Genomic DNA, 23,325 nt, shown 5'->3' on the forward strand with positions numbered 1-23,325 from the left:
GCAACGTCATGCCAGTTTGCAACGGCGAGTAAATTAACTTGAGAAAAGGGGTTCAATGTAAAAATATAGAAGAGAAATTAAATAGAAGTAATAGAATAAATAAGTGCAGATTGAATAAGAGCAAAATAATCATTCACGCTTGTTCAAGCTGCACATAATAATTCAAAGTATAAGGGGCTGGTAGATTAAGTGATTCAACCACAGCGCATTCGCTAATTAAGTCGCCTGTGACAACTCATATGGTGCTATGCCACAGTGACAATATACATGCCGTGTAAGGGAATATTAGGCAAAACTTAAATAAAGCAAGCATCTTATTTACATGTTACCAAACGTTGCATGTTGGTTTTCCCCTTTTAACACCTCTTTCAAAAATAAACTCCTCATAAAGTCATACATATACAAACAAACATTATCAAGCAGCCATCTGCTTTACAGAAACGAACACCATCCAATGTACATGGCTGCCAAGTTCCTTGGGTTGACCGCCTGTTTAATCAGCTCCTCCACTTGTCCCTCTACGCTTAGGGGAATGCTCTCATTCGGCAACAGTCCTTTGACCTTCCTCTTGATGCTGTCTACCACGCTTTGCGGTTGTAGCCTCACTCCACTATCTCTTTTCGACGTTCGCTTATCCTTCTGTAGGTCCAGTGTGGGATCATAAATGAACGCCTCCAAGATGGTCACCAAGGTTTCTTCTTGCTGTCGGAGAATGCTCAGTGTCAGCTCAGACGATTTTCGAAACGGCCCTTCGTAGCCGTAGATGCCCATTGCCGCAACCATGTTGTGGGTAAGGCGGAACGGGACGCGCTCCGGCTTTTGAAATGTGAGACCCTTGTCAAACAGACAGTTAAAGTCCACGTGAAATATGCCTCCGCTGCCTTCTTCCAAGTTGACATTCTCTCCGTGTCGGTCCCCTAGCCCAAGGATCGTGCCAACCATAGACATGACAGCACATGACCGTGTGTATCTCAGACGTGCGCTGAACCAAGCTGAAGGATTGGGGAATTGTTGGATAAACCATAAAGGAAGGACGGGAGGGAACCGTCCCAGCACATCGTTCGTGAACATGCCAATCTTGCTCTCAGACGTCGATGCTTCCTCCATTAGCTGTCTAAGAGAGTTGTAATCTGGGTGGATTTTCTGTGAGGCATAAAGGTTAATCAAAATATCTCGCATCGTCTTAATTCCTGGTACCCATTCGATGATACCGCACTCTTCATTCAGCGGCACGACCGCGTAGGTCCGTATATACAGCTGTCGCTTGCTAGATTCTGCATCTCGTTTTAGCGAACGGTTGATGATTCCGTTGAATTCCATTAGTCGCTGATCTGTACGAAGGTCGTCCTTTGGTTTGATGAGCAGCATATAAGTCTTTCCATCACTGCCTCGAGCTGTGAGGCGCCTAGGTTTAGCTATAGAGCTCAACACTAGTACATCGTCCAAGAAGCAATCTATTGACACCACGTCACGCGAAAATGCTTTATGCTTCTTTACATGCTCTGAAACGGCCGGTAGAGTAGCCGTTAGTCCGCTTTCCACGGGAACAACCAATGGGCACGGCGTGCATTTGTGGTTGAACCTTAAATCTTTTGTCAGGCTGGCATGCACAGTCTTGTTGCCGCGAAAGTCACCGTTGTGACAAGCCAGCAGCAACTGTTCTGCGAGCTTCTCGCCCGCTCTAATTAAATATTTCAAATCGTAAGAGCCGCCGTCGGCCTTTTTTGACACGCTTTTGAGCGTCTGGAGAACCTGGGATCCGCGAGCCTTTCTTTCAGATGCTTGTCGAGTTGTCATGATACCGATCAAGCTCCATAACGCTTGGCGAGGATGGGCTTCCACAACTTTCACAATGATATGCGTCAGGCGCTCAAAGACATTGGCGTTAGGGTGTGCTATACGAGCAACGATTTGCGAGATGGCTGTGTAGAAAATGTATGCCGGTAGACGATGTATGTACTTGTCCAGGAACGAATGTAGTAGACCTAATTGCTCGAGTCTGCGCTTGTGAAGTTCCCGCGAGAGCGAAACTTTACCTTCCGGAGCTTTATCAACCTGTGCTCCAAGTTCAAGCCAAAGAGTGAGTATCCTTGGGAGGGTTTGGTACAGGTATTTGGTACCCGAGTTCAGAGACCTCACGTAGTTCTCAATGACAAGCCTAGCAATCTCGCCAGTGACATAATTGTCGCTTTGATCGTCCACCTTTAGCGGCTGTTCGGATTCCAATATTTTCTTGTAATGGCGACCAAGGTAGTAATGGCCCTTTTCCCACGTAGAATACGTCTTGGGTGGCTGCTGATATTTTTCACGAAGGGCACCGGCGTGTGTCTGGCCAGCTGCATCAAGCCACTTCGCTAGCAACAGTTGTGCACGGGCTGTGAGCAATTTTTGGTGGTTATTTAAACTGCTAGCAGATCCAATGCTGAGTGATGAACTTGATTTAGTCATGAATTTATTCTGTTCAATGGCTCCCTGGAGGAATTGGATTGCTTTGCGATGTTGCGAATCTCTAAACAGCAGTTTTGCGTTCTCAATGGTAGCTGCATCGTCCCCGAGTTGAGATGCATGCAGTACGGCGTTGAATGATTGATTCAAAGAATTCGCCTTTCGAGCTAGACGAGAACTAGCCAGCCATAGCCCAGATATATCAATGTCAGAGAATGTTGGCCTTGAAAAGGTGCAAAAGCGTGTTAGTGATGATCTATACAGGCAGTCTTGAGTTTGAGCGCGTATAACTTACCGCAAGAGTTGCATAGCTGCTCTTTGTATACCTAAAACATATTGTCTATCGTTGAAGTACGCCCCGATTACCTCGCATCGGCCCTCGAGGAGGGACATCGTCTTCATACGCTCTTCATTGCTCTCTGCTTTAGTGCCAATGATGATTTCCAAATCAGTTAGGACATGGCACTTTAACATTATGTCGTGCGCCGCTTGAAGTGATGCGGTTGTCGACGAAGTCATCGATAGAGCAATATTCTCTTTCATCATCTTGGCAGTCTCGACGAAGGTCTCTTTAGCAGCGCCCTTGTATAGAGTTTCTAGGAGAACCCCTAGTGACATATTAAAGTCCTGTAAGACGTTGCCCTGGAATCGATTGATGAATCTGTCCAGATTTTCCCAGCGACCTGTGACCCAGGCAGCTTCAACTGCAAAGGGCATGATCCTATTGTCGTTGCTGAGTGAATCTGTTCGCATGCCCTCAATGTGATTGAGTAGAACATCTGTCATTATTTAGCTTATAGTTCTCATAATAAAAGGGGAAAAGGACACGCGGAACATACCATGCTGGCCCGCCTGTTTTAGGCAATTGAGCAAATCTATTTGCACTTCTGCATTATCCGGCTTCTCAGCGAGCTGCATTTCATACCAAGTCTGTGCTGCGGCCCATCGTCCCGCTTTCTTGTGACTCAATATCTGTTGGTTAATATCCAGGACATGCAAGTGAGCTGATATACCCTCAAGACCATCTGGTTCATCGATATTGGCATATATATCTTGTAACTGCTGCAAAAGACGCGTACGGTCTTCTGGCTCTCTCTTGGATTGCTCTGTTTTTTGTGCATGTTGCTCCAAGTGGAAGAGGGCTCGAGCATACTCGTTACAGTCGATTGCACGTTGTGCTATCAATTCGGCAGGAATACTATCCAAAAGCCTTTGGATTCTTGACACATTCTGTTTCGCAGCTTCGGTCATCCGGCTTGATCGTTTGGCATGAATCCATCTCATAGCATAATCCAAAGACTGGAAAACAACCTACACGATATAATCAGAATAAACATCATCTCTCCGTTCATCAACAATAAACTTACATGGCAAAAACGCTTCATGTCCTCTTTTTCTTGGTATGACGCGTCAGGTGAGGGTTGATAATTCAATACCTGCAAAATTTCTCCAAGAATTTGGTCTTTCTCTGCTTGGCTGCTCCTAGGGCCCAAAAGAACATGCAAAATAAGATATGGGAACAAAAACTCTGCGGTAGATAAATCTTTGACGCGAATAATTCGTGTCAAAGGTTCAAAGATCATATCAGCATATGGGTGCTGCCCTTTTCGTAAGAGATCTACAACGAACGCTCGCAACCAGTTGCCATAAAGTCTTCCCGGATGAAATATGGGATATTCCACGGCTTGAGGATTCATTGGCGCCACCATGTATCTTGAATTAAGAAATGGCGCAACCACCTCACGCACATATTCCGGCAAGGTCATCCATTTGCGGTATATATCGCTGCCACCAGGTAGTCCAGCTGCGTGGTTGCTACAAGCTGACCTAATTTCGCATCGTTCAAGAAGCTCTTGCATGGCGTATGATAGGAACCCTTGCAGCTTCATATCGGTGGTGGATAAAAACGATGGCACTAATACTTCTTGAAGTAAGAAGAGAACAAAATCGGTAGCTTCTTCCATCACCTCAAAATTATCCAGTACCACAATGGAACGTTGCTCCCGTACTGCTTCGATTCTGTTCGAATCTAAACAACCAATAAGCCCAACACATTCAACGCAGAGTCGAGTAATGTCGGCTTGAGCTCCGTTGTATTTACTTGCGCAGTCCAAGAGAGTCCTTAGTAGCGTAGCAATCACGTTATCTGGTCGCTGGCTGATGGCCGATGTATAAAGAGCGTTTTGGTTGCTTCTTAGATATGGTGCCAGATCAATTAACGCTTGATGAACAACACCAGAATAGTCGTGGCTAATCCTCCGTGAAAAAATCTCTAAATTTTCTTCAAAAACAAGAGATGGGCGGAAGGCGTTAAGCTTAGTCTCTATATCGCTCAAAGCTGCAACATGAGACAACGATGGAAGATATGCAATGTATTTCTCCACAATATGCTCATATTTCTCTAACAGATTCTTAAGCATATCTTTTAGGATGGTCATTGCAGGCGACTTTAGGTAGGGTCCATAGCGCTTCACAATGAAGAAGGTGGCCTCTAGCTGAGCTTCGACATCCTCTTCATCAAAGTATTTGAGCATTGCTGCCCAGCACGAGAGCGCTGGCTCACGTAATGAATCTTGAGATGCGGCTGACAAAAGACAAGCTGATATCTATACCGTGGTTAGTCGACCCGTAATGTGATCGCTCGCTTTCAACGTACCTGTGGACGTGCAATCCTTGCATATGAATGGCAAATTCGGATCATTTCTTCCAAAGCACGGATACAGCTTATCTGCTCCATTACCCGCGGATGAATCGAAGTCGAATCATTTATAACATCTGTAAACCGAGCCATAAGACCAAGAATATGTGATTGCAAAAACCGTCCGACTAGGTCAGTCTTCCTGTTTCTTGTTTCCTTGACAGAACCTAGAGCCATGGATGCCATCATTGTCAAGGCTTTTTGTATCTGAGCTGAGTTAGCCTTAAGTGTTAACAAATAATAGTAAAATTCAGAACAAACCTGTCGTTTACGCGCTTCATCAGCACCCGCTGCAGCCTTTAGTAGCTCTATAGCTGTCAACACAGGCTCTGATTGGACAATGTTGGCAAGACTAAGGGCATGAAAATGGGGAGATATCTCATCTAAACTAGATTTGACAAACTCCTCAATGTTTTCGGATTCTTGTAATAGTAAAAGCGACAATACTGAAGCTGTATTGTGACTATCCATGAGGGGACGCCAAATCTCCGTCTCCTGGCGTGCCTCTGCAATTTTCTGAATCACATCTTTGCGTTTGTCCAAGACAAGCCATGGGAGTGCATGCGACTGGATGAGAAGAAGAAGCTCATTCACGGAGATCTGTAACAACTCTGCTATGGCTCGGCTTCGCTGTGGGCGTTGAACTATATCCTTGGTCGCCATATAGGCGAGATTTTTCCAAAAAGGTTCAAAGAGGCGTCGAGGAGTGGTACGCCGAGCTTCAGCGAGGCTTAGCAGCTCATTGAAAGCAAACGCCGACTCAATGTTATTACTGCTGCCCAAATATTCCAAGAGCTTTATCAGGACCAAATTCAATTCATCTTCTGTCACAACTCTTCCCAGCTGACCCCAGGCTAGGATTCGAGTTTCTCTCAAAAGTGGTGGGTCTGCTTCGGAGGCTGATCTCAGTAGAGCGATTGAATTCTTTCTATTTCGTGAAAGTAAAGTCTCGTCCATATAGTAAGTCGGCTTCGACGGCATAAAAAGCGCCAGAGTTCTTCCTGCAGATATACGAAGTTCTCTTATAGAGCTATTGAGCGATTGTAGACACCACTGCCCCGGCCCTGAGGTCTCCAGATTTAGAAAAGCTGTATCTTCACAATGCAGTACAAATCTTCTCAGAGCAATCATAGCTGCGATTCGTGGTCTTCTGGATTCCGAGAACGCGGGTAGTCGAATTAGTTTTGAAAATATTTGTCTGGCTTCGCCTTTTGCATTATGTGGCGAGATAGTTGGTGAGCTAGAAGAGCCCTCATCACAAATCGGGCAGGTTATGGGTGCTGAAAACGATTCTACGGGGCTTCTTATGCGAGCAGAATTATCGGCGACGCAGCATATCCGGGATAAAAGGTCCAAAGCCAGTGACTGGTTTGGCTGGCTACATTTCTCATATCCGTCCCTATGTGAGTGTCAGATTGAGCAATTCGAGATCATCTCGAGGACTTACAGAAAGATCTGTTCCAGCAACACAACATCATCATCTGACGGCCGAGCAACTTGGAGGGTCTCAAATATCCCGTGCGTTAAAATTTCTAAAGAATCTGTCGTTGCTTCAGACAATTTACGCCTTTTCTTTGCATGAATTTGTTCATTTGGTGCATTGTAATCTAGACTTAGATCTTGAATGCATTTGCGAAGCTCGTCGTCTTGAAATTTCGACGGGTGTATCTGTTCCCGGATAGACTCCTGTGGTAAAGAACCAATGGCTTGTCTGAGAAAAGTCACACATCTCTTGAGCATTGTTAGCGTATAATGTGTTAGCTTGCTTTTGCCATACAACTCACCCAGATATCAGTATCTTCTCCGATGACTAGAAACTGCGACGAAAGTAGAATGAGTTCTTGAACAAGCTTTGAAGCTGCTAAGCGGCCTATCGTATAGCATTTTAACGATGCTCGGGCTATAACCAAAAGAGCCATGCCGTAGATGGACCTTGCCTGCTCGCCTGCCGGAGTTGATTGAACGAGCTCGTCGGGAGGTGAAATCATTTCGCTACAGAGTAATATAAGGAGGGCACACGATTTATCAATGAGTGACGCATTCGGGTGGTCATTGGTAAGCGCAGATTTGATTATCTCCATGATCAATTCAATAAGAGGAAGCGGTGTGCATTGAGAGGATAGCTCCAATCGCTTTTGGATGTGTCGCAAGTCCAGAAAAGAATCTATAAGCCAGGGCCCATTCTCTAACAATGATACGCTGCTAGAAAACGCTGGATCAGGAGATATCAGGGGGTATGCAAGCACTCTCGCCAAGCTAGATGCTAGACGCAATCCCTGCGATGCGATATGAATCGAGTAAGATATGCGTTTGGTTGCGTGTTCTCGATCCTTATCTAAAATTTGGTCAAGGGCAAAAGGCGGGGGAAGCTCTAGGTTCGTATTGAGATCTGTATGGGAAGTGGCGAGAGATGGGCTTTGGAGATGGTCAAGGAGCGCTATTTCGATTATTAGCCCCAGGCTATGGCCATACTGGATGGAATAACATACAGGTCAATGATGCGCGAAGATACAGTCCCAAGTACGGAGCTACTTTCCACAGACTCCCTGTGCGTGCAACAAGAAGGAGGATATACTGTAAAAAGCCTTCAATGGAGCTATCCAGTTCAAGACATTGGGGGTGTCCCAAGAGCCTTAACAGCTGTGGCAGAAGCCAAACCCACAGAGGTTCCTGGCCGCGAAATAATAACCCCCGATTCTCATTCCGATGAAGCAGCACCGATGGTGTTTCTTTGATTGTAAATCGCAAGAAATTGATGGCCTTTTGGGATTCAGCTCGCACAGTCGCACGATCAAGAAATGGGTCATCGAGCTTGATGTTTTCAAGAACCACTCGGCAGTATACATAGATGAGCATATGATTGTGCTCAATTCGATCATTTGGTGTTTTGAGAAGGTCAGGATTATCTTTTACACGCTGAATGGTGGCCAGGAGCCCCTTGAGCTCGCTATTCTCATCGGATCGAGAAACTTTCGTAGACGATGCAATATTTTCCACTAATTGGGCCGCCAGAGTGGACGGCGGAGGGCCGCTCTCACCTGTATCACCGGCCATGTCCACGCACTCGATGATATCAACGACAGCCAGGGAGTCATTGCCAATCTACCACCAAAAGTGACTGGCGCCGCGATATGGCACAAATGAGCAAATGCTGCCTAAGAGGTAGCTTTTAGAGACGCGAAATCGCGAGGGGCACAACGCGATATCACGTGATGCCAATGTAATTAACTGAGAACACACCCAACGACGCATCTACCCGAAACTGAGAATCAGAACGGAAATAAAAGATCTTTATCAAGAATATGCTATAAAAATCGACTTAATATTATGCATTATACTTTGTGGTATACTGTCTTTTTAGTCAAATTTTAATCTTTCGCGCCTCCAAGGAGAATAGCAGTCAAAAAGGCGGATGTATCTCGGTATAAGGCATGAGATCTGATATTCAAGAATCCACCACCTAGCAAATCAAATGCAAACAAATTGCCTCCAACGCCTTGATTTTTAAAAAATTTCAGGCTCATTATTTTATTCATATCGAACTCTAATAACGTCATGTGTTACACCTGTGCTAATATTAGACCCAATTTAGAGCTCAAACAAGTGTTTCGATAAAGGGTGGAGAATATACAGACCTCCAAGTTTCACGGTATATGTTATCATGGCTGATCCATAGCTTGCCTCAATCACACCCGTCAAGCAATAATATCGATGCCATCCCATTTTTTTCTTTTTCGCCGATGACTTTGCTGATTTTGTTATTTTATGCAGGTCCAGGAATAGCGTGGCTACTCTCTTTGTTGTGCCGCTAATGTGTATGGGTGCCTCATGATCATCGTCGTTGCTGAATATCTCGATATCTGCTTGCGGCTTATGTCCCATAAATACGGGTATATCGCATTGATACTCAATTTTTGAAGGCTTATCATCGGGATACGATTGGCCCTAGAGCTGGTCACTATAAGATCAGCTTCTTTTACTCCTTTTCAACATACCTTGCGGATGAACCAGCACATTTCAACGACGACCCAGTCCTCTTCTTTTTCCGACCAGAACCTGTCCCCAATCTTCAGTAATAATTCTTTGCATCTTCTTATTTGTTTACTCACGCTTCGTCATGGTTATGCTTTGCCGGGTCATACTTTGTCAAAAGGCAGGTACCATACGATCGCCTGGCGACCCGAGATGCGATCCCTACCAGGGCCATTGCAGGCTGGTAATTTCCTAGACCATAGATGACGGCTCCTTTTACTACTGCAGTAACACCATTTTCTGGCTGAAGCACCCGCACCCTAGAAACGATGACATCGCGAACCCGAGACCTTAGATATGCGTTCTGTCCGAAGCCGCCAACCAGTACGACTGCCGCAACTTTTTCGCCTGCCATCGAGATTTGCTCCTTTATTAAACAAATTATGTCTTTCATAATCGGATCCCATATTTTAGTAGTCATATCGTCTTGCGATATCGTGAATCGATCACGTCTAAGGCCGAGAGATGGATCGACCTTTAGCGTAAGTGGTTCACCCTTTGGAGAAAAATCCTTTTTGAACTGAAGTATGGTCAGGCTAATGATAGATATTAGGATATTCTGGCACATACATACCGCTTCAAACTCACTCAGCGCAACAACAAGCCGCTCGTCTGTCCAGTATTTATCTCCGTGTATCTGCTTCAAATATCGTCGAAATCTCATGTTGAGCATCGAAGACCCGCATTTTCCTCCAGTGCCTTCCGTGACTTCCCTCATTTGGAGGGGCTGAACTTTAGCAACTTCATATGTTATAAGATCTACTGTACCTCCTCCGGCGTCGCATACGACAAATTTCCGACCAGTTTGTAGGACAGATGGGCTCAAATATTTGACAGTATACAGAGCTGCCGCTTCCTGTTATATTGTTAGCACTGCAACAGGCCTATCGACCAGAGTTAAGACAAACAGGTTCTGATATAAGCTTTATTTTTTGCTCTCCGCCAAAGCCAGCCAGTGACGCTGCCTTTTCTGTTTCTTGCTTTGCACTATTTGACCATATTGCTGGAACGGTGACAACAACGTCCATTGGCGTCGATTGTACTACGCTGGGCGACAGCTTCCCCTCTAAGACGCTGATAAAATGTGAATAGAGGCATGATAGATATATCCTTGTTAGCTCCTGGGCAGATTCTCCTTCGGTCTTCGTATCCGATGGTTCATCCAATCTTCTGTTATACATGGAATCAGCTCTGGAGCCATATCTACCAATGATGATTGTGTCTCACAGCTTGAACAGTCTACTTCTCTTCGCCGATTTCGGGATCTGGAACCCCCACTGCCAGCCGGATGCTACTTTTCGCAGCTCCGTTGGAACTTTAGGGCTATTTTGGGACGAACCAACTGATGGCCAGTCGGATAATACGTGCTGAACATCCGGCTTGGAGGCTTTAGCGCGGCACGAAATCTTCGTTTACTACTGCTTGGACTCACCTGAGTCGTATCTGCCCAAGCGACTCCAGAAAAAGTGGTTCCAAAGTCAATAGAGACGACAATTCTTCTCTCTTCGCTCATGCTCAAGCCTTCCAATGCGAAGTAGGTATCTCCTCTGGGAATCCCCTGTAAGTAGCCGATGGCGCTTGTGATGGCCCGGGTTTGGATGGTCGAATGCGCTATGCAAAATGGCTTAGAAGAGAGTCATTGTTTCCAAGTATTTCATGGACTGGGGGCTGTCGCTTGTTTCTTGATGGTGCCAATGGGATGCTTCCAGTAACCTTGCTCGGGCTCCGCCGAAGGTTAGGATATAAGACAGCCAACTACGGGATTCTTATGCCGACCAGGTAAGCCTCTAAACAATTATACGCATAATTATTGGCCTGGCATTGAAGTACCAGCCATGAAGCATAAACGCGCGCTTTTGCGGGACAGGGCACCCCGGACGTGCATGCAGACAGCCGATCCCGTCGCCGGGTATGTGGTGGAGCCTAATGGGTGCTTGCTTCGGGCATGAAGAGGCGGCCAGCCAGTTAAGGGGAATATCCACCAATATGACATGGTCAGGCTACGCACCGACAGTTCATCACCTGGTAACCCTATCCAACTGAGGCTCTATGGGTCATTTGTGCTTTTGCCAGGTCACCAAGCCATTGCATTAGGAGTAGGCCATTGGCTAAAAGGAAACCATTACGCGCGCAAGCAGAACAAGTGGGATCGATCGTTGACATTTCCGTCACTGGCTCCATAAACTTCTAGAAACCACATCACCCTATCTGTTCTTTTCCATATTTACATTATCACAACCATACCGCAAACAGCATACTGCATACGAAATACCTCAGTTATAAGAAAAGAAAGGAAGCAATGTCGCCGAACCCAGCAGAGACACTACGCAAGCAAGACGACAAGAGCAAACTGGTGGAAGAAGTTCAGCTGCGTCAGTTCACCGAGGAGGTCCTAGACTCACGACAGGAAGAGCTTGAAGTTCAGGAAAAAGAGAATTCAAAGTTATCAAAGAAATTGGAACTGCTGCAGCAAGAATTGAAAGAAGCACAAAGCCAGCTCGCACAAGCTCGCAGCCAGTCAAACAACACCGAGGAGACTAAAAATCAGAGCACTCGCACATCTCCGAAGAGGAGAGACATTACAGAGATCGAAGCGCAAGTAGCATATAAAAGTTTGTGCGAAAATGTCAAGCGTTGGGTTGAGTATCGCATTCGACCTGTCTTGGATGATCTCGCCAGTGGCCACTTTCGCTGCCAGCCAACTCCAGCCCAGTCAACAAGATTCGTGTCTCTTATGAGAGAGCCAGCAACAAGCTGTCTCAATGTGTGGCATTCCGATGAATACCATTTTACGGCTATTATCATGCAATATTTATGGCTAGTGTTCTTCACCAAGTCATTCTACTGTCCCCTGGATGATGCGGATGGTGAGACTACTGCGGCGTGGATCGATGAGATGGAGAGTGCGATATCTAAACTCCCTCGAGGTATGTTTGCACTCTCTAAATCATGGCGATATTTTACATTCTCAACTAAAACTAACATTTTAAACAAGATATTCAGCATTGCAGAGAGTGGAGATCTGAGACGCTTACGGCTTTGGCCAGCCAGAAATCCTTCAAATCTAGAAGATCAGCATATCTCAACCTCATTACTGAAGATCTTGCTTCTCTCCTAACAGTTGTAGTGCCATATGTAACTGCTGCAGAACTGCAAAATTCTCTTCGGACAAGCATCATTGACCCGGCGGTGGATCTTGCACACCGACTGCAGCTTTCTCCAAACATATTCTCTCTTAGGTGGCCAGCACGAACCGCGAGATCCAAATTGGATACTTATGAATGCATCAACCTTGCTGACAGAGGTGCCATTATGAACTCGGACGAAAATGGCAAATCATCTGATGCCCTTAAAAACGCATCGTATCTATTCGATATTGCTCCAGGTCTCTTTGTCGAGACGGTCTCCGGAGCAAAGAAGTCAGCAGTAAAAATTGTCTGCAAACCAACAGTCTTGGTGTATGGAGGAGATAAGGATGGCGATATTCCACAAAAAACTATGACGTTAACAAGACTCTTGTGGGATTTTGCAAATGGATCAAAGGGTCGATCTCTTGGTCCATCGCGAAATATATCACCCAAAAGTAAGACCCTGATCTTGAGGCGACATCGCTCAAAGCTCTGATATATGGCCCAAGGGTCCTCTAGAACACGCCTTGATGGCGACTGGAGCTGGTGAATTTTTCCTTTTTAAACAAAAACAAAATCAGACATCTTGATGATATTCCTAGAATTATAGAAGCGTCAGCTGGGCTGGCCAAAAAAGCAATGACAAACGACCAATAGATTTCACCACAGATAGATACTTACATCGCAATGAATCACGAAATTCGATCACTATCTTCAAGAGACTTTGTACCGATAGCCGCTTAATTCTTCTTGTTTCATCTCATGAAAATGCTGGCCACCAGCCCCAGCTCGGGTGTACCTCCTGTACTGAAACGATAGGAACGTCACGGGGTTGGTTTGACTGGGGCTGGTTTAACTGTGGTCGCGGAGGCAAGGGTGGCACCTTTGATTTCACTACTGAGTCTTTCTTTTGGTCATTTTCTTTGTTAGGAGGCTGCAAGGATCGAGATCGCCGCTCAAAATGCTGCTTCGATCGGCTCACCGATCGTTCTTTGCGCGCCGGGGAGCGGCCGTCAGACCGCGCAGGAGAATTTGCATTCCTACCCCGGACGACGGTTAGCACCTTGAGTTTGGGGTTTCCCAGTGCAGGACTCGAAGGGGCTCTGTCTGTGGTTTCCGGGATAAAGGGGCGGATACAGTTCCGAATATAATCCTCGTCAACGCCTAGGGCCCTGGCATCCGCAATACCCAGATTGATTCGATTGACATATTCTTCTCTGGGGCTGCTATCAAGAGTGCAGTTTGGATTGACGTATATGAGAACATCGTCTTGCCAGTGCAGTAAAGAGTTTTCTCGCCGCCCCTGAGCTATAAGCCTGGCTTGTCTACTCACGGCCGCGGGTCCGCCTTTTTCCACTATCCACGATACGGGGCGGCGGTACAGGGCACTCTGTGCTCGATGGAGTAGGACGGTCATGTATCGCTTGTTGTATGCACTTTTCGCAACGCCTTCATTTATGTCCAGCTTGGCTTCGTCGACATCGTCGATCTCATATACGAGACCATCTACCCAGTGTCCCTCTGCCACAACGACGTTGGCATATCCGCGCTCGTTGATCTGCCACCGATAGTTGGATAGACGGGCCTTTCCAATGAACTTGCTATTCGGACATCGACGGTTCATTTGCTTGACGTGCAAGTTGCTCCCATAAGCAAAGTATAACTTTGCCGGCCGGCGGTCTAGAGACACTGCTGATGCTGCTTTCTGGGCCGGCACTTTGGATTTCTTACCCCCCACTGATTGGCTGCGGATGGCATCCATGGTCAAATTGGGGAATTGGCGGGGGATATCCGAGTATCGGGCTGTTGTGTTTCTGAGATGGAACACGGTCTACGAGATTGAACATTGAAGAGGCTGGAAATGTCTGTTCTTACTGTGTGCAGTATGCTGTCTTACATACTGCTGATTATTTCTGGTCACCTATATTATGAGGCGAAAACATGTGTATCGCGTGAGAGTCACTCGTTTGTTCACCAGCCAGCCAGGATGCTCCGTTAGAGTGCGGCTGCCTCTATAGTGGATCTATGATGCAGCACGTCAGGTTGGGCAGCAAAGAGACGGGATGACGACCATGATGCAGGGCATGGGAGCGCAAGCACCAATTGGACCTCACCACGTCTTTGGTTCTTGGCATACGGGAGCCTCTTTCGTGGCAGTGAGCATAAAAATTTGGACGACTTTCACTCTTTCTGTTTCAAAAGAGAGCCACGGACATGCCCGGCTTCGGAGCATCATGCCCGCTCCTGGCTGCCACGTTCCCTACCACCTCCACCACTGAGGGCCACTGTATTATGGTAGGGGAGTAGTCGTCCCTCCCTGCGGCCCCGCGCAAACGATATGCTGGATAGGAGATCCGAAAAGGTAGGGGTGAAGAAGAAGTTTATGGACAGCGCAACGGTGGCTGGGCGGCTAAAAGTCTGCTGGCAGTGCTACCCCATGGCTTTGTCTGACTGGACAGTGGCTGACCATGGCTCAGTGGGCAAACATGGCTGCCCATTTACTGGGGTATGTAGCATCTAATAACACTCCGCGTAGAAAACATGAGTGCAATAATTGGATGCTTCGCACAAATGGAGAAGCTGGCAAGCAATTGAGGGTGTCATGTGAGCATACATGCGTCCAGTCCGAAATGAATTGGCCAATTATCCGCGCAAGCGTGGTTAAATGTGTCTAGCATCGCGAGAGAAGCGAACACCTGGCTTAGCAAGTCAGAAAGCAGGAACCCGGAGTCAGATATCAACTATGTCGACTACACCATCTAACAGCCAGCACATTCACTTTATCATCTAGCACACCTTTCTCAATCCAGCTCGGTGTTTGCTCAGTGGACCTGTTGCTGCTTTTGCTTGGGCTGTAAGTGCAGCCTCATCTCCTGGAATTCTGGTTTCACCTGTGTTGACGACTTACACCCAACAGCCTACCGAAGATGCCAACTGGTGTTAGGCATTACAATTTTGGTGTAGAGATTGAGGCTGTTGCCAAGCCATACGGGAATTCCGACAGCTTCACAAACGTGGATTGGTATCGACAACTGGCACAGAAACTACGCAACCGGGGCATTCAGGCGGTCCATGATGATTGCTCAAAGTATAGCAAGCATCCAGAGTACTATGGAGGGAAGTGGTTTGTCACTCGCGACGGATCGCTGAAGCGGCCACGGCCATATGGTTTGTAATTCCCGAGTTTAACCCCATTTCACTGCATGATAGAAACCATATGCAAATACTACATGTGATTTCTATCATGCACATGAGAAATATGCGCTGACATAGATGCAACTGATAGTATGCATGGAGGTTGTATCCCCAAAGCTTGATACCATGCATGGTGTGAGCCCTATCTTCTCCGACTTTTGGGAGGCCATGCGTGTACATTTTAAGCCTCAGGAAGACGTTTCATGCGGTGGGCATGTTCATGTCACGCCAGTCAATCTTAAAAACAAATTCTCCCTCAGAACTCTGAAGAAAATTGCCTTCGCAACGGTCGTATATGAGGATTACGTTGCAGAGATCCTGCCTGCAACTCGCCGCGACAACCACTACTGCCGTCTCAACAGCGAGAGCCTCGAATGTGGACTGAATAAGACGCTGAGCTGGAAGAAGAGCTCGGGTGCATTGCGAAAAGTGGCTGCCGAGATCAAATCCAAGACCAAGAAGGCGGATCTGTGCCATTACATGCAGGGAAACCGCTACGTTCTATGGAATTTTCAGAATATTTATCCACGCCGGAAGACCAGGCGATGCACAGGGACCATTGAGTTTCGAGGCGGAAACCAATTTCTCAACACTAAGGGGACGTTGGCCTGGGTGGCCTTTGTGCTGGGATTCATCACTCTGGCGAAGGAAGAGGTAAGCCTATGCGACCCCCTTTTAACTTTTTGCCTAGTTATGTCTGTCCTTTGTTCTCACAACAATGAATATCATGGAGATGGTAGTGAAAAGGGGAGAGGTGGATGAGGAGAATAATCACAATAACCCACTCACCTGAAGTCATCTCGCTTATTGATACGCTTCTGAACGTAGGACCTTCTCAACAACTACTATTCTTACGTACCGCCTACGGATCCCAGTTGGCCCCATCGCGCCAAAGAGTGGTGGAAGCGCATCCGACAGGCGGCTAAGCAGTCACGGATGGGCAGGCATCTGCCTGACACATATGCAGAAATGCAAACGAAGTGATAAAAAATACGCTGCACGCACCATTTCGATGATATGGTTCCTTCGGATTTTTTTACTCCATCTTTCTTTTGACAACAGCTTTGGTCGATATTAGCTGGCCCTAGCTTTATGAATGCTTAGCATTCGTTAGCTGTGTCAGATATTGCTGTGGCAGCTTGATGAGGCTCACGATGCCATTATGATGTTATGACGATATAATGTTTTATGCATTACGCGGAGTTTAGGACGACCTTTCATATGTTTTACTTGTTTACTGCCTGTGAAGGAGCGGTATTGAAAAAAAGAACAGGAAAATATGCAACTTGCCAGAAACTGATGATACCTCACTATATAGAGAAAAAAAAGACGAAAAATAATAAGGGAAATAAGGGAAGGGAAGGTAAGGTAATGATTTTTTTTCTTCTCATTGATATTAGGTCATTGATGATAAACGACGTATATCTTGCCCAAAAAAAATTATATATATATACATGATTCATAAAATCTTCCGTAAATCAAAACGCCTTCATTATTCCATTTATGATGACTCTTCTTTGCTGGGCTCCTCTTCGAATAGGACAAGAATAGTTCCAGCCTTGCAGATATCCTATGATGGCAGTTAGTTAAGCAGATACTTAAAAAGCAAGTCAATGGTTTCAAATGGACTTACGCCTTCCTTGTGAGCAAGCTTCTTGATAACGCCGTCCTGTGGGGAGCGGATCACTGTCTCCATCTTCATTGATTCGATGCTGTATGGCTTTGTTAGCGACTAATGGGAACAGATAAGAACCTTAACGTGGATTCGAAATCACTTACACAACAAGTGGTGCGCCCTTCTTGACAGTCTGTCCCTCCTCAACCTCGTTCTTCAGGATCTTGCAGGGCATAGGTGCCGCTACGGAAGCGGACACCTCCTTCAGGCCCAAAGCCTTCTCATACCACGACGGTGGTAGCAATGCCAGATCAGTCTTGACACCGTGCTGGAAAATAGCCAGTTTGGTCTCAGTGCCATTCTCTTGGGGAACGACTGTTGATTGGATCCTCTCGCCAGGGAATCGTGACTGCAACTTGGTGACGGCGCCTTCAATGGTAGGCTCGCTGATGACGTTGCTGAAGAGCTCGGGCTCTTCACCCTTGCGGGAGATAGTGACGTTGTAGAGGTTGTGGCCGGTTTGTGAGACAAAGGCCTCGACGACCTCGCCTTCCTTTTCGCTGTAGCCATCGAGGACCTTGAATGCGAGCTTGCGTTCGCTGGTGGAGTTTGTGTTGCCGAAGCCGAGTGACTGGCCGTGCGGGCTGGTGCCAATGGTTTGCAGCTGGTTGCTCAAAACACCCAGGGCAGCCTGAGCAAAAACCTCGTTGTTGATGTGTCTGGGCTTGAAGAGCTCTTCTCTCCACTTGTCGATGAAGCCGGTTTCGACATCTCCGGCGATGAACGCCTCAGAGGCGCATAGTCTCTTGAGGAACTCAACGTTGGTGCTCAGACCGACGATTTCAAAGGCACGCAGAGCGGTGGCGAGTTTGGCAATGGCGGTCTCGCGGTTATCACCTCGGACGATGAGCTTGGCAATCATACCGTCGTATGCTTCAGAGACGACGCTGCCGGAGCCGAAGCCCCAGTCCAGACGAATATCTTCATCGGCTTTGGCGGAATCTAGCAGGACGGCGTGGATGAGCTTGCCAGAGTCTGGCATGAAGCCCTTTTCGGGGTTCTCGGCATAGACACGAGCTTCAATGGCAGCCCCTCGCTGGTTCATCTGCTCTTCGACCTCGGCCTGGGTCAAAGGCAGCTTCTCGCCGGCGGCAATGCGGAACTGCCACTCGACAAGATCCAGACCGGTAACCATCTCAGTGACGGGGTGCTCGACCTGTAATCGGGTGTTCATCTCCATGAAGTAGAACTTTCCGCTGTCCTTGTCCAGGATGAATTCAACGGTTCCAGCACCGACGTAGCCAACGGCCTCGGCGGCCTTGCGGGCCTTGTTCCAGAGGTCTTGTCGGGTGACCTCGTCCAAATCAGGAGCGGGCGACTCCTCGAGAACCTTTTGGTGTCTTCGCTGGACACTGCAGTCTCGCTCGCCAAGGGCGACAGTGTTGCCGTACTTGTCGGCAAAGACCTGCACTTCGACGTGTCTCGGGCGCACAATGTACTTTTCAACGAGCATGACCTCTCCGCCCTCGCCAAAGGAAGCCTTGGCCTCGGCTCTGGCGCTCTTGAGCTGTGTCATGAACTCGTCCTCCTTCATGACGATTCGCATGCCCTTACCACCACCACCTCGCACACTCTTGAGGAGGACTGGGAAGGTGATTTCCTTGGCGTAGGCTAGCAATTGCTCTTCGCCTTGCTCTGATCCGTGGTATCCAGGAACGCAGGGCACATTGGCCGCGTTCATAATCTCCTTACTCCTCGCCTTGTTGCCCATGTCGGCCATTGCGGTTGCGGGGGGTCCCACAAAGACGATGCCTTCTTCCTCGCATCTCTCTGCGAACTTGTAGTTTTCTGACAGGAAGCCATAGCCGGGGTGGAGCGCCTGGATGCCGTGCTTCTTGGCCAGCGCGATGATCTTCTCGCCGTCCAAGTAGCCATTGGCTGGACCCAGGCCCAGAGACTGGAAGCCGGAAGAGGCGTGCCATGAGTTTGCGTCGACGTCTGTGTACACCGTGGTGGCCTTGATTCCCATGCGCTCCGCCGTGCGGTTGATTCGGATGGCGATCTCGCCTCTGTTGGCAATGAGCACGGAGCTCAGCGCCGCCGTCTTTGCTGGTGATGCTGTGGAGAGGAATCGCGGTACGGGCCTCAGGGAGAGGCGATTGGCGCGGAGGGAACGCATGGCGACGGAACTGCAAGATCTGAGGGAATCTATCTGGAGGAGAAGAACGAGCAGAAACGAAGGTGCAAAGGGTTCGCGAATTCAATTAATCTAAAAGAAAGAATTCAATTTGTGCACAACGGCCGGGCCAAAGATGCTGCTTCGCCTTGCAGAGGCTCAATCGGTTAGAAGCTGGATAGAGCCGACCGCCAGCAGCCGTTTGTAGCCGCGGCAGCTGAGAATCGCCTCGAGCTGAAGCGCCGACGTCACCCTCGGCTGTACAGTTTGGCGGTACCTGCGCTCTTGCGGAGGGGCCCCATACCGAAGCTGGTACTCCCCTAACGGGAGCTGGGCATGACTAAGCGCGGTCCGTCTTCTTTCCCCTCCCCCACGTTTGGAGCCAAAGGCTGTTGGTTCTACTGTAGAGCCTTAGCTTCCAGCCTTAGAACATCGGCTGATCGGATTGTCGGGAAGATCACAGGCGGGAAAAAAGGCTGCGCTTCTTGGACGTCACACCTTGTGTTGGAACACGGCTGCATATCTCGGCTCGATCAATAGACAACGCAGCACACCATGGACAAGATCCCGCTGAACTACGAGGCGTCGGAGGGCGACACGCACAAGCGCCAGACGAGCACCTTGCCCACCGAGGTGGTTCAATGCCTTGAGAATGCTCGATTTGTATGGCCCAATCGCACTAATGTTGATGCTATGAAGATATGGGGCTGACCTAGAGATTTGCGAATAGCTTCACCTGGCCACATGCACGGACAACGTGCCCAATGTGTCCCTCATGAACTACACCTATCTCCCCTCCTCGCCTTACTCCGACTCTCCCGTCATCATCATGACCACCAACCCGGCCTCTCGCAAGACCACCAACATCATCGCCAACTCAAACGTTTCTCTCCTCGTCCACGACTGTATGGCTCCCAACATCAACTACATAATGAGTATGTACGCTTTAATACTGACAATGAATGTTCTTCTAGGGGTCTCCCACCGTCCTCCTACCCAAGGCCGTCGCATGTCTGGCGGCGGATCTCCCGCTCCCGAAACTCGCTCCAGCCTCGCCGCCCTGCTCCTCAACCTCAACACATCCGCCGTTTCCAGCATCAGCGCAACGATAGGAGGCGCTGCACGGATAGCTCCCATCGGCTCTGAAGAGGAAAAGTTCTACGTAGCGCAGCATCTCGAGAACAACACCTTTGAGGAGGGCACACCTCTTTTCCAGCCCGTGTCAAATACCGGTAACCGCGAGAATGATGGCCATTTCGTGGCGGGAGAGGAAGTGCGCGTCATTGTGGTCGACATTCGAAATGTGAGAATCAGTGATTTCAAGGGTACGGTGAGGGATTGGGAGTTGACGACGGATGCGCCGCTGCTCAACGGAGGTGCTTGATGGGTGACCTTGGTAGGAAAAAGGGGTTTGTTAGGTTGTATTTATATGGTTAATATTAGAGGCGTGGCATGGCATCGGAAATGGGCATAACAGATATTGATAGTAACTGAGGGACAAAAAAAAATGTACTTATACTTATCCCACATAGGTAGTTACCTGCAAAGTAGTATATCTTCTTTTACGAGCATCAACATTCTCATTGCAAGGCTCCTTACGCAAGCTTTGCCGTAACGTTGTCGACGAGGGTTATGAGACAGACACGAGGAACTAGGCATTCTATCCTAGCTGGAAGTAAGTGAGAAAGATCTTGAGTATTGGGCTATTGAAGGTTAGGGGGGGGAGGGGGTGGGGGGGGTTATATGTAGCAGCTACCAAGAGATTCATATGCATTTTATCGTTGCTTCTTGAGACGGTGGCTAAGAGAAATAAAACGCAAGGAAAGCAAAGATATTGTTACTCCTTCTGGGTAGAAAAAGGTCCAAGCCCATTCCATAAAGCGCTATGCAGTATGTGAGGTTTCTATTCATGGCCTCGAGCATACGAGCGGCTCTTTTTACTTAAAAAAAAATTACATGTATTGTTCCAATGACAAATACCCTGCCAGTCTCTCTTGTGAAAGTCTTCACTAATCTGAATATCCCAACCAATCTACTAATTTCTGCCATAATAATACAATTTAGTTGATGATAATCCACCATCGCTAGTCCATACCAATCTATGCTAGATAAAATGTCACTTCTACCTTGCCAGTCCGTACCCTAAACGCCAAATTATAGGTATATCTCAGTAAAAAAGCAAAGAGAAGCAAAGGCAAAAAAAAAAAAGCAAGTTCGTTTCTCATAACGATCCCCTAGCTGGGGTAATGATTAATTCACTTTGCCCACTCGATCACCTCGAGTGCCATCATGACAAGGAAGAGAGTAGAGGGAAGAATCCTAATATGTGTATTAGTGAAATGCACGATAAAAGACAAAGTAAGGGTGTTGAAATGCTTACCAGATAACATAGCTCTGAAAGAGGATTCTTCCCATAGTCTGCTCATAAACATTGTTGATTTGGCAAATTTGCGCAAGCTGGAGCGCACTGGGAGCGCCAGTAAGAAGAAAGCATACAACAATAAAGATGGGATCATCCAGAATGCTGATGGGCAAGTATTTTGCCGTAATAGCCAGAATGGGTGCCATGATCAAAGTCGGCAGAACCATCCTGCTCAGCAACGAAGCGATCAAGAGCTTGGTGCCAATCTTTTCCTCCTCCGGGTCTATGGGAGAATCGTGAGCGGCAGTGTTGCGCGCCAAGTTGGCGCCAAGAACAACCAAGATCAAAGGCACTGCAACGCCTCCACTAGACGAAACTGCGTTGGTGACGCTGTTCTTCACGAATGAACCATCCTCGAAGAATAACTGTTGAAGACTCGGGATAGACGCCACGATGACCGCAATGAGCATAGCCCACAAAGGTGGGTTCATGAAATCCCATACAAATCTGAGAGTCTTTGTGACTGACTTATGAATGAAGGAAAGGCAGGTCTGTGCAGGTTGAGGAAGTCGCTGATATTGGCGAGCCATGGCCGCAGAAGCTTTGTCTTTAAGAGAATATAGCGATTTCTTGATACGAGCAGTAGCTCCATGCTCGACTTCAACCTCATCTCGAAGACGAATACGAGGGAATGAAAGAATATCATCTTCCAAGTCTGTATTGGCAAGCGTGCTTCCACGAGTGTAGTTGCCCTTCTTGAAATTCAGCATATCGTCATTATCGACTGAGGAGCCAGCCAGTGAAGCCCGAGAATTGCTCGCAAGAGGCGTTCGTCCAGCAGGTATATAATCTTCAGAAGCATTGCTCTCGTCATCATCTTCGGTATCACCGTCCAAGCCAGTAATGAGAATCTCCGGCTCTTGTTCGTTCGGCTCTTCGTCTCTATATCTATACTGGCCTTCTTCGGCAATTTCATCTTGATACTCGGCGTATTTATCCTTGGGAGCCAGCAGGACGTGGTATCCCCAGCTCCATCTGACAAGCTGACCAAGTTGCTGGAAAATTAGTAGATATAAGATGCCGCGAGCGCCGACTTCGTCATCGTTATCGCCTGGTATCCTATCCCAGTGGAGGCCCTTGATTGTTTGCGAGAGAGAAAGAACCAGAGAAATAGGCAGTGAATTTGAATTGCCAAAGACGCCCATAGCAGTAACAAAGTTGGAAGCTCGCTTATTGAATCGGAACCCCTTGGCAACCAGGATCGAAACTACCCATGATACAAGAGTTTGTACGATAAAGATGGCGGGGATGATGGCGAGATCGGATAGTTTTTCGGCATTGAGCTGAGATGCTAGCTTGGTGAAGACTGGAGAGAGTAATGGGTTAGACGGCATTCAAAGGAGAATAAGAGAGACATGGCAAGAGGGAGCAACATACTAAGACAGGGCGTGAAGAGCATCACATTCAGATTAGCCAGGAATTTTTGCTTATCGGCATCGAAATGGCCAAGGCGCGCGACGATGTATCCCGGCAAGCTCACACAGACTACTTCTAGAACAGCTTCGAAGACGAGCAAGCAGAGGTGCGATAAGGAGGGATGCGACGGCGCAGGCGAAGCTGACTCAAAGACCTTGAGCGGCATGTCATAGGCCTTTTGAGCCAGCACGGCCAGCC

At 47.7% G+C, this 23,325-nt stretch overlaps 8 protein-coding genes across 8 annotated transcripts; 3 read left to right on the forward strand and 5 right to left on the reverse strand.

Moving 5' to 3' along the window:
* Positions 1 to 136: 136 nt before the first annotated feature.
* GGI43DRAFT_400777 (uncharacterized protein) lies at positions 137 to 8,279 on the reverse strand. Its single transcript, XM_083205492.1, has 9 exons — positions 7,633 to 8,279; positions 6,928 to 7,580; positions 6,591 to 6,874; positions 5,405 to 6,542; positions 5,102 to 5,350; positions 3,813 to 5,051; positions 3,285 to 3,756; positions 2,741 to 3,224; positions 137 to 2,668 (listed from the first exon to the last, which is right to left on the reverse strand). The coding sequence occupies exons 1-9, from the start codon at positions 8,195 to 8,197 to the stop codon at positions 433 to 435; spliced, it is 7,320 nt and encodes a 2,439-aa protein (XP_083061996.1). The 5' UTR covers positions 8,198 to 8,279; the 3' UTR covers positions 137 to 432.
* Positions 8,280 to 8,731: 452 nt separating this feature from the next.
* Positions 8,732 to 11,321, reverse strand: GGI43DRAFT_433114 (Hsp70 family protein; the record flags this gene model as incomplete). Its single annotated transcript, XM_083209689.1, has 7 exons — positions 10,608 to 11,321; positions 10,403 to 10,554; positions 10,084 to 10,345; positions 9,750 to 10,031; positions 9,253 to 9,695; positions 9,139 to 9,199; positions 8,732 to 9,088 (listed from the first exon to the last, which is right to left on the reverse strand). Exons 1-7 carry the CDS (start codon positions 10,686 to 10,688, stop codon positions 8,732 to 8,734), a joined length of 1,638 nt encoding a protein of 545 aa, XP_083061997.1. The 5' UTR covers positions 10,689 to 11,321.
* On the forward strand, positions 11,236 to 12,931 carry GGI43DRAFT_327753 (uncharacterized protein). The gene is made up of 2 exons (XM_083201935.1): positions 11,236 to 12,102; positions 12,171 to 12,931. The coding sequence occupies exons 1-2, from the start codon at positions 11,475 to 11,477 to the stop codon at positions 12,797 to 12,799; spliced, it is 1,257 nt and encodes a 418-aa protein (XP_083061998.1). The 5' UTR covers positions 11,236 to 11,474; the 3' UTR covers positions 12,800 to 12,931.
* A 27-nt stretch (positions 12,932 to 12,958) lies between these two features.
* GGI43DRAFT_327763 (gamma-glutamylcyclotransferase family protein) lies at positions 12,959 to 14,353 on the reverse strand. Its single transcript, XM_083201936.1, has one exon. The coding sequence runs from the start codon at positions 14,063 to 14,065 to the stop codon at positions 13,064 to 13,066; it is 1,002 nt and encodes a 333-aa protein (XP_083061999.1). The 5' UTR covers positions 14,066 to 14,353; the 3' UTR covers positions 12,959 to 13,063.
* Positions 14,354 to 15,230: 877 nt separating this feature from the next.
* On the forward strand, positions 15,231 to 16,482 carry GGI43DRAFT_382228 (putative amidoligase enzyme-domain-containing protein; the record flags this gene model as incomplete). The annotated part of the gene is made up of 3 exons (XM_083203221.1): positions 15,231 to 15,471; positions 15,590 to 16,152; positions 16,327 to 16,482. 3 exons carry the CDS (start codon positions 15,231 to 15,233, stop codon positions 16,480 to 16,482), a joined length of 960 nt encoding a protein of 319 aa, XP_083062000.1.
* A 495-nt stretch (positions 16,483 to 16,977) lies between these two features.
* Positions 16,978 to 19,446, reverse strand: GGI43DRAFT_327724 (carbamoyl-phosphate synthase L chain, ATP binding domain-containing protein). The gene is made up of 3 exons (XM_083201934.1): positions 17,278 to 19,446; positions 17,132 to 17,210; positions 16,978 to 17,068 (listed from the first exon to the last, which is right to left on the reverse strand). The coding sequence occupies exons 1-3, from the start codon at positions 19,290 to 19,292 to the stop codon at positions 17,000 to 17,002; spliced, it is 2,163 nt and encodes a 720-aa protein (XP_083062001.1). The 5' UTR covers positions 19,293 to 19,446; the 3' UTR covers positions 16,978 to 16,999.
* Positions 19,447 to 19,692: 246 nt separating this feature from the next.
* On the forward strand, positions 19,693 to 20,990 carry GGI43DRAFT_400792 (pyridoxamine 5'-phosphate oxidase family protein). The gene is made up of 3 exons (XM_083205493.1): positions 19,693 to 19,952; positions 20,020 to 20,194; positions 20,264 to 20,990. The coding sequence occupies exons 1-3, from the start codon at positions 19,845 to 19,847 to the stop codon at positions 20,671 to 20,673; spliced, it is 693 nt and encodes a 230-aa protein (XP_083062002.1). The 5' UTR covers positions 19,693 to 19,844; the 3' UTR covers positions 20,674 to 20,990.
* Positions 20,991 to 21,544: 554 nt separating this feature from the next.
* GGI43DRAFT_421857 (auxin efflux carrier) lies at positions 21,545 to 23,293 on the reverse strand (the record flags this gene model as incomplete). Its single annotated transcript, XM_083208024.1, has 3 exons — positions 21,545 to 21,608; positions 21,670 to 23,017; positions 23,089 to 23,293. 3 exons carry the CDS (start codon positions 23,291 to 23,293, stop codon positions 21,545 to 21,547), a joined length of 1,617 nt encoding a protein of 538 aa, XP_083062003.1.
* Positions 23,294 to 23,325: the final 32 nt, after the last annotated feature.

This window comes from Trichoderma evansii (genome assembly GCF_050947405.1).
Source record: "Trichoderma evansii strain SZMC 28006 chromosome Unknown GGI43scaffold_6, whole genome shotgun sequence".
Taxonomy (NCBI): domain Eukaryota; kingdom Fungi; phylum Ascomycota; class Sordariomycetes; order Hypocreales; family Hypocreaceae; genus Trichoderma; species Trichoderma evansii.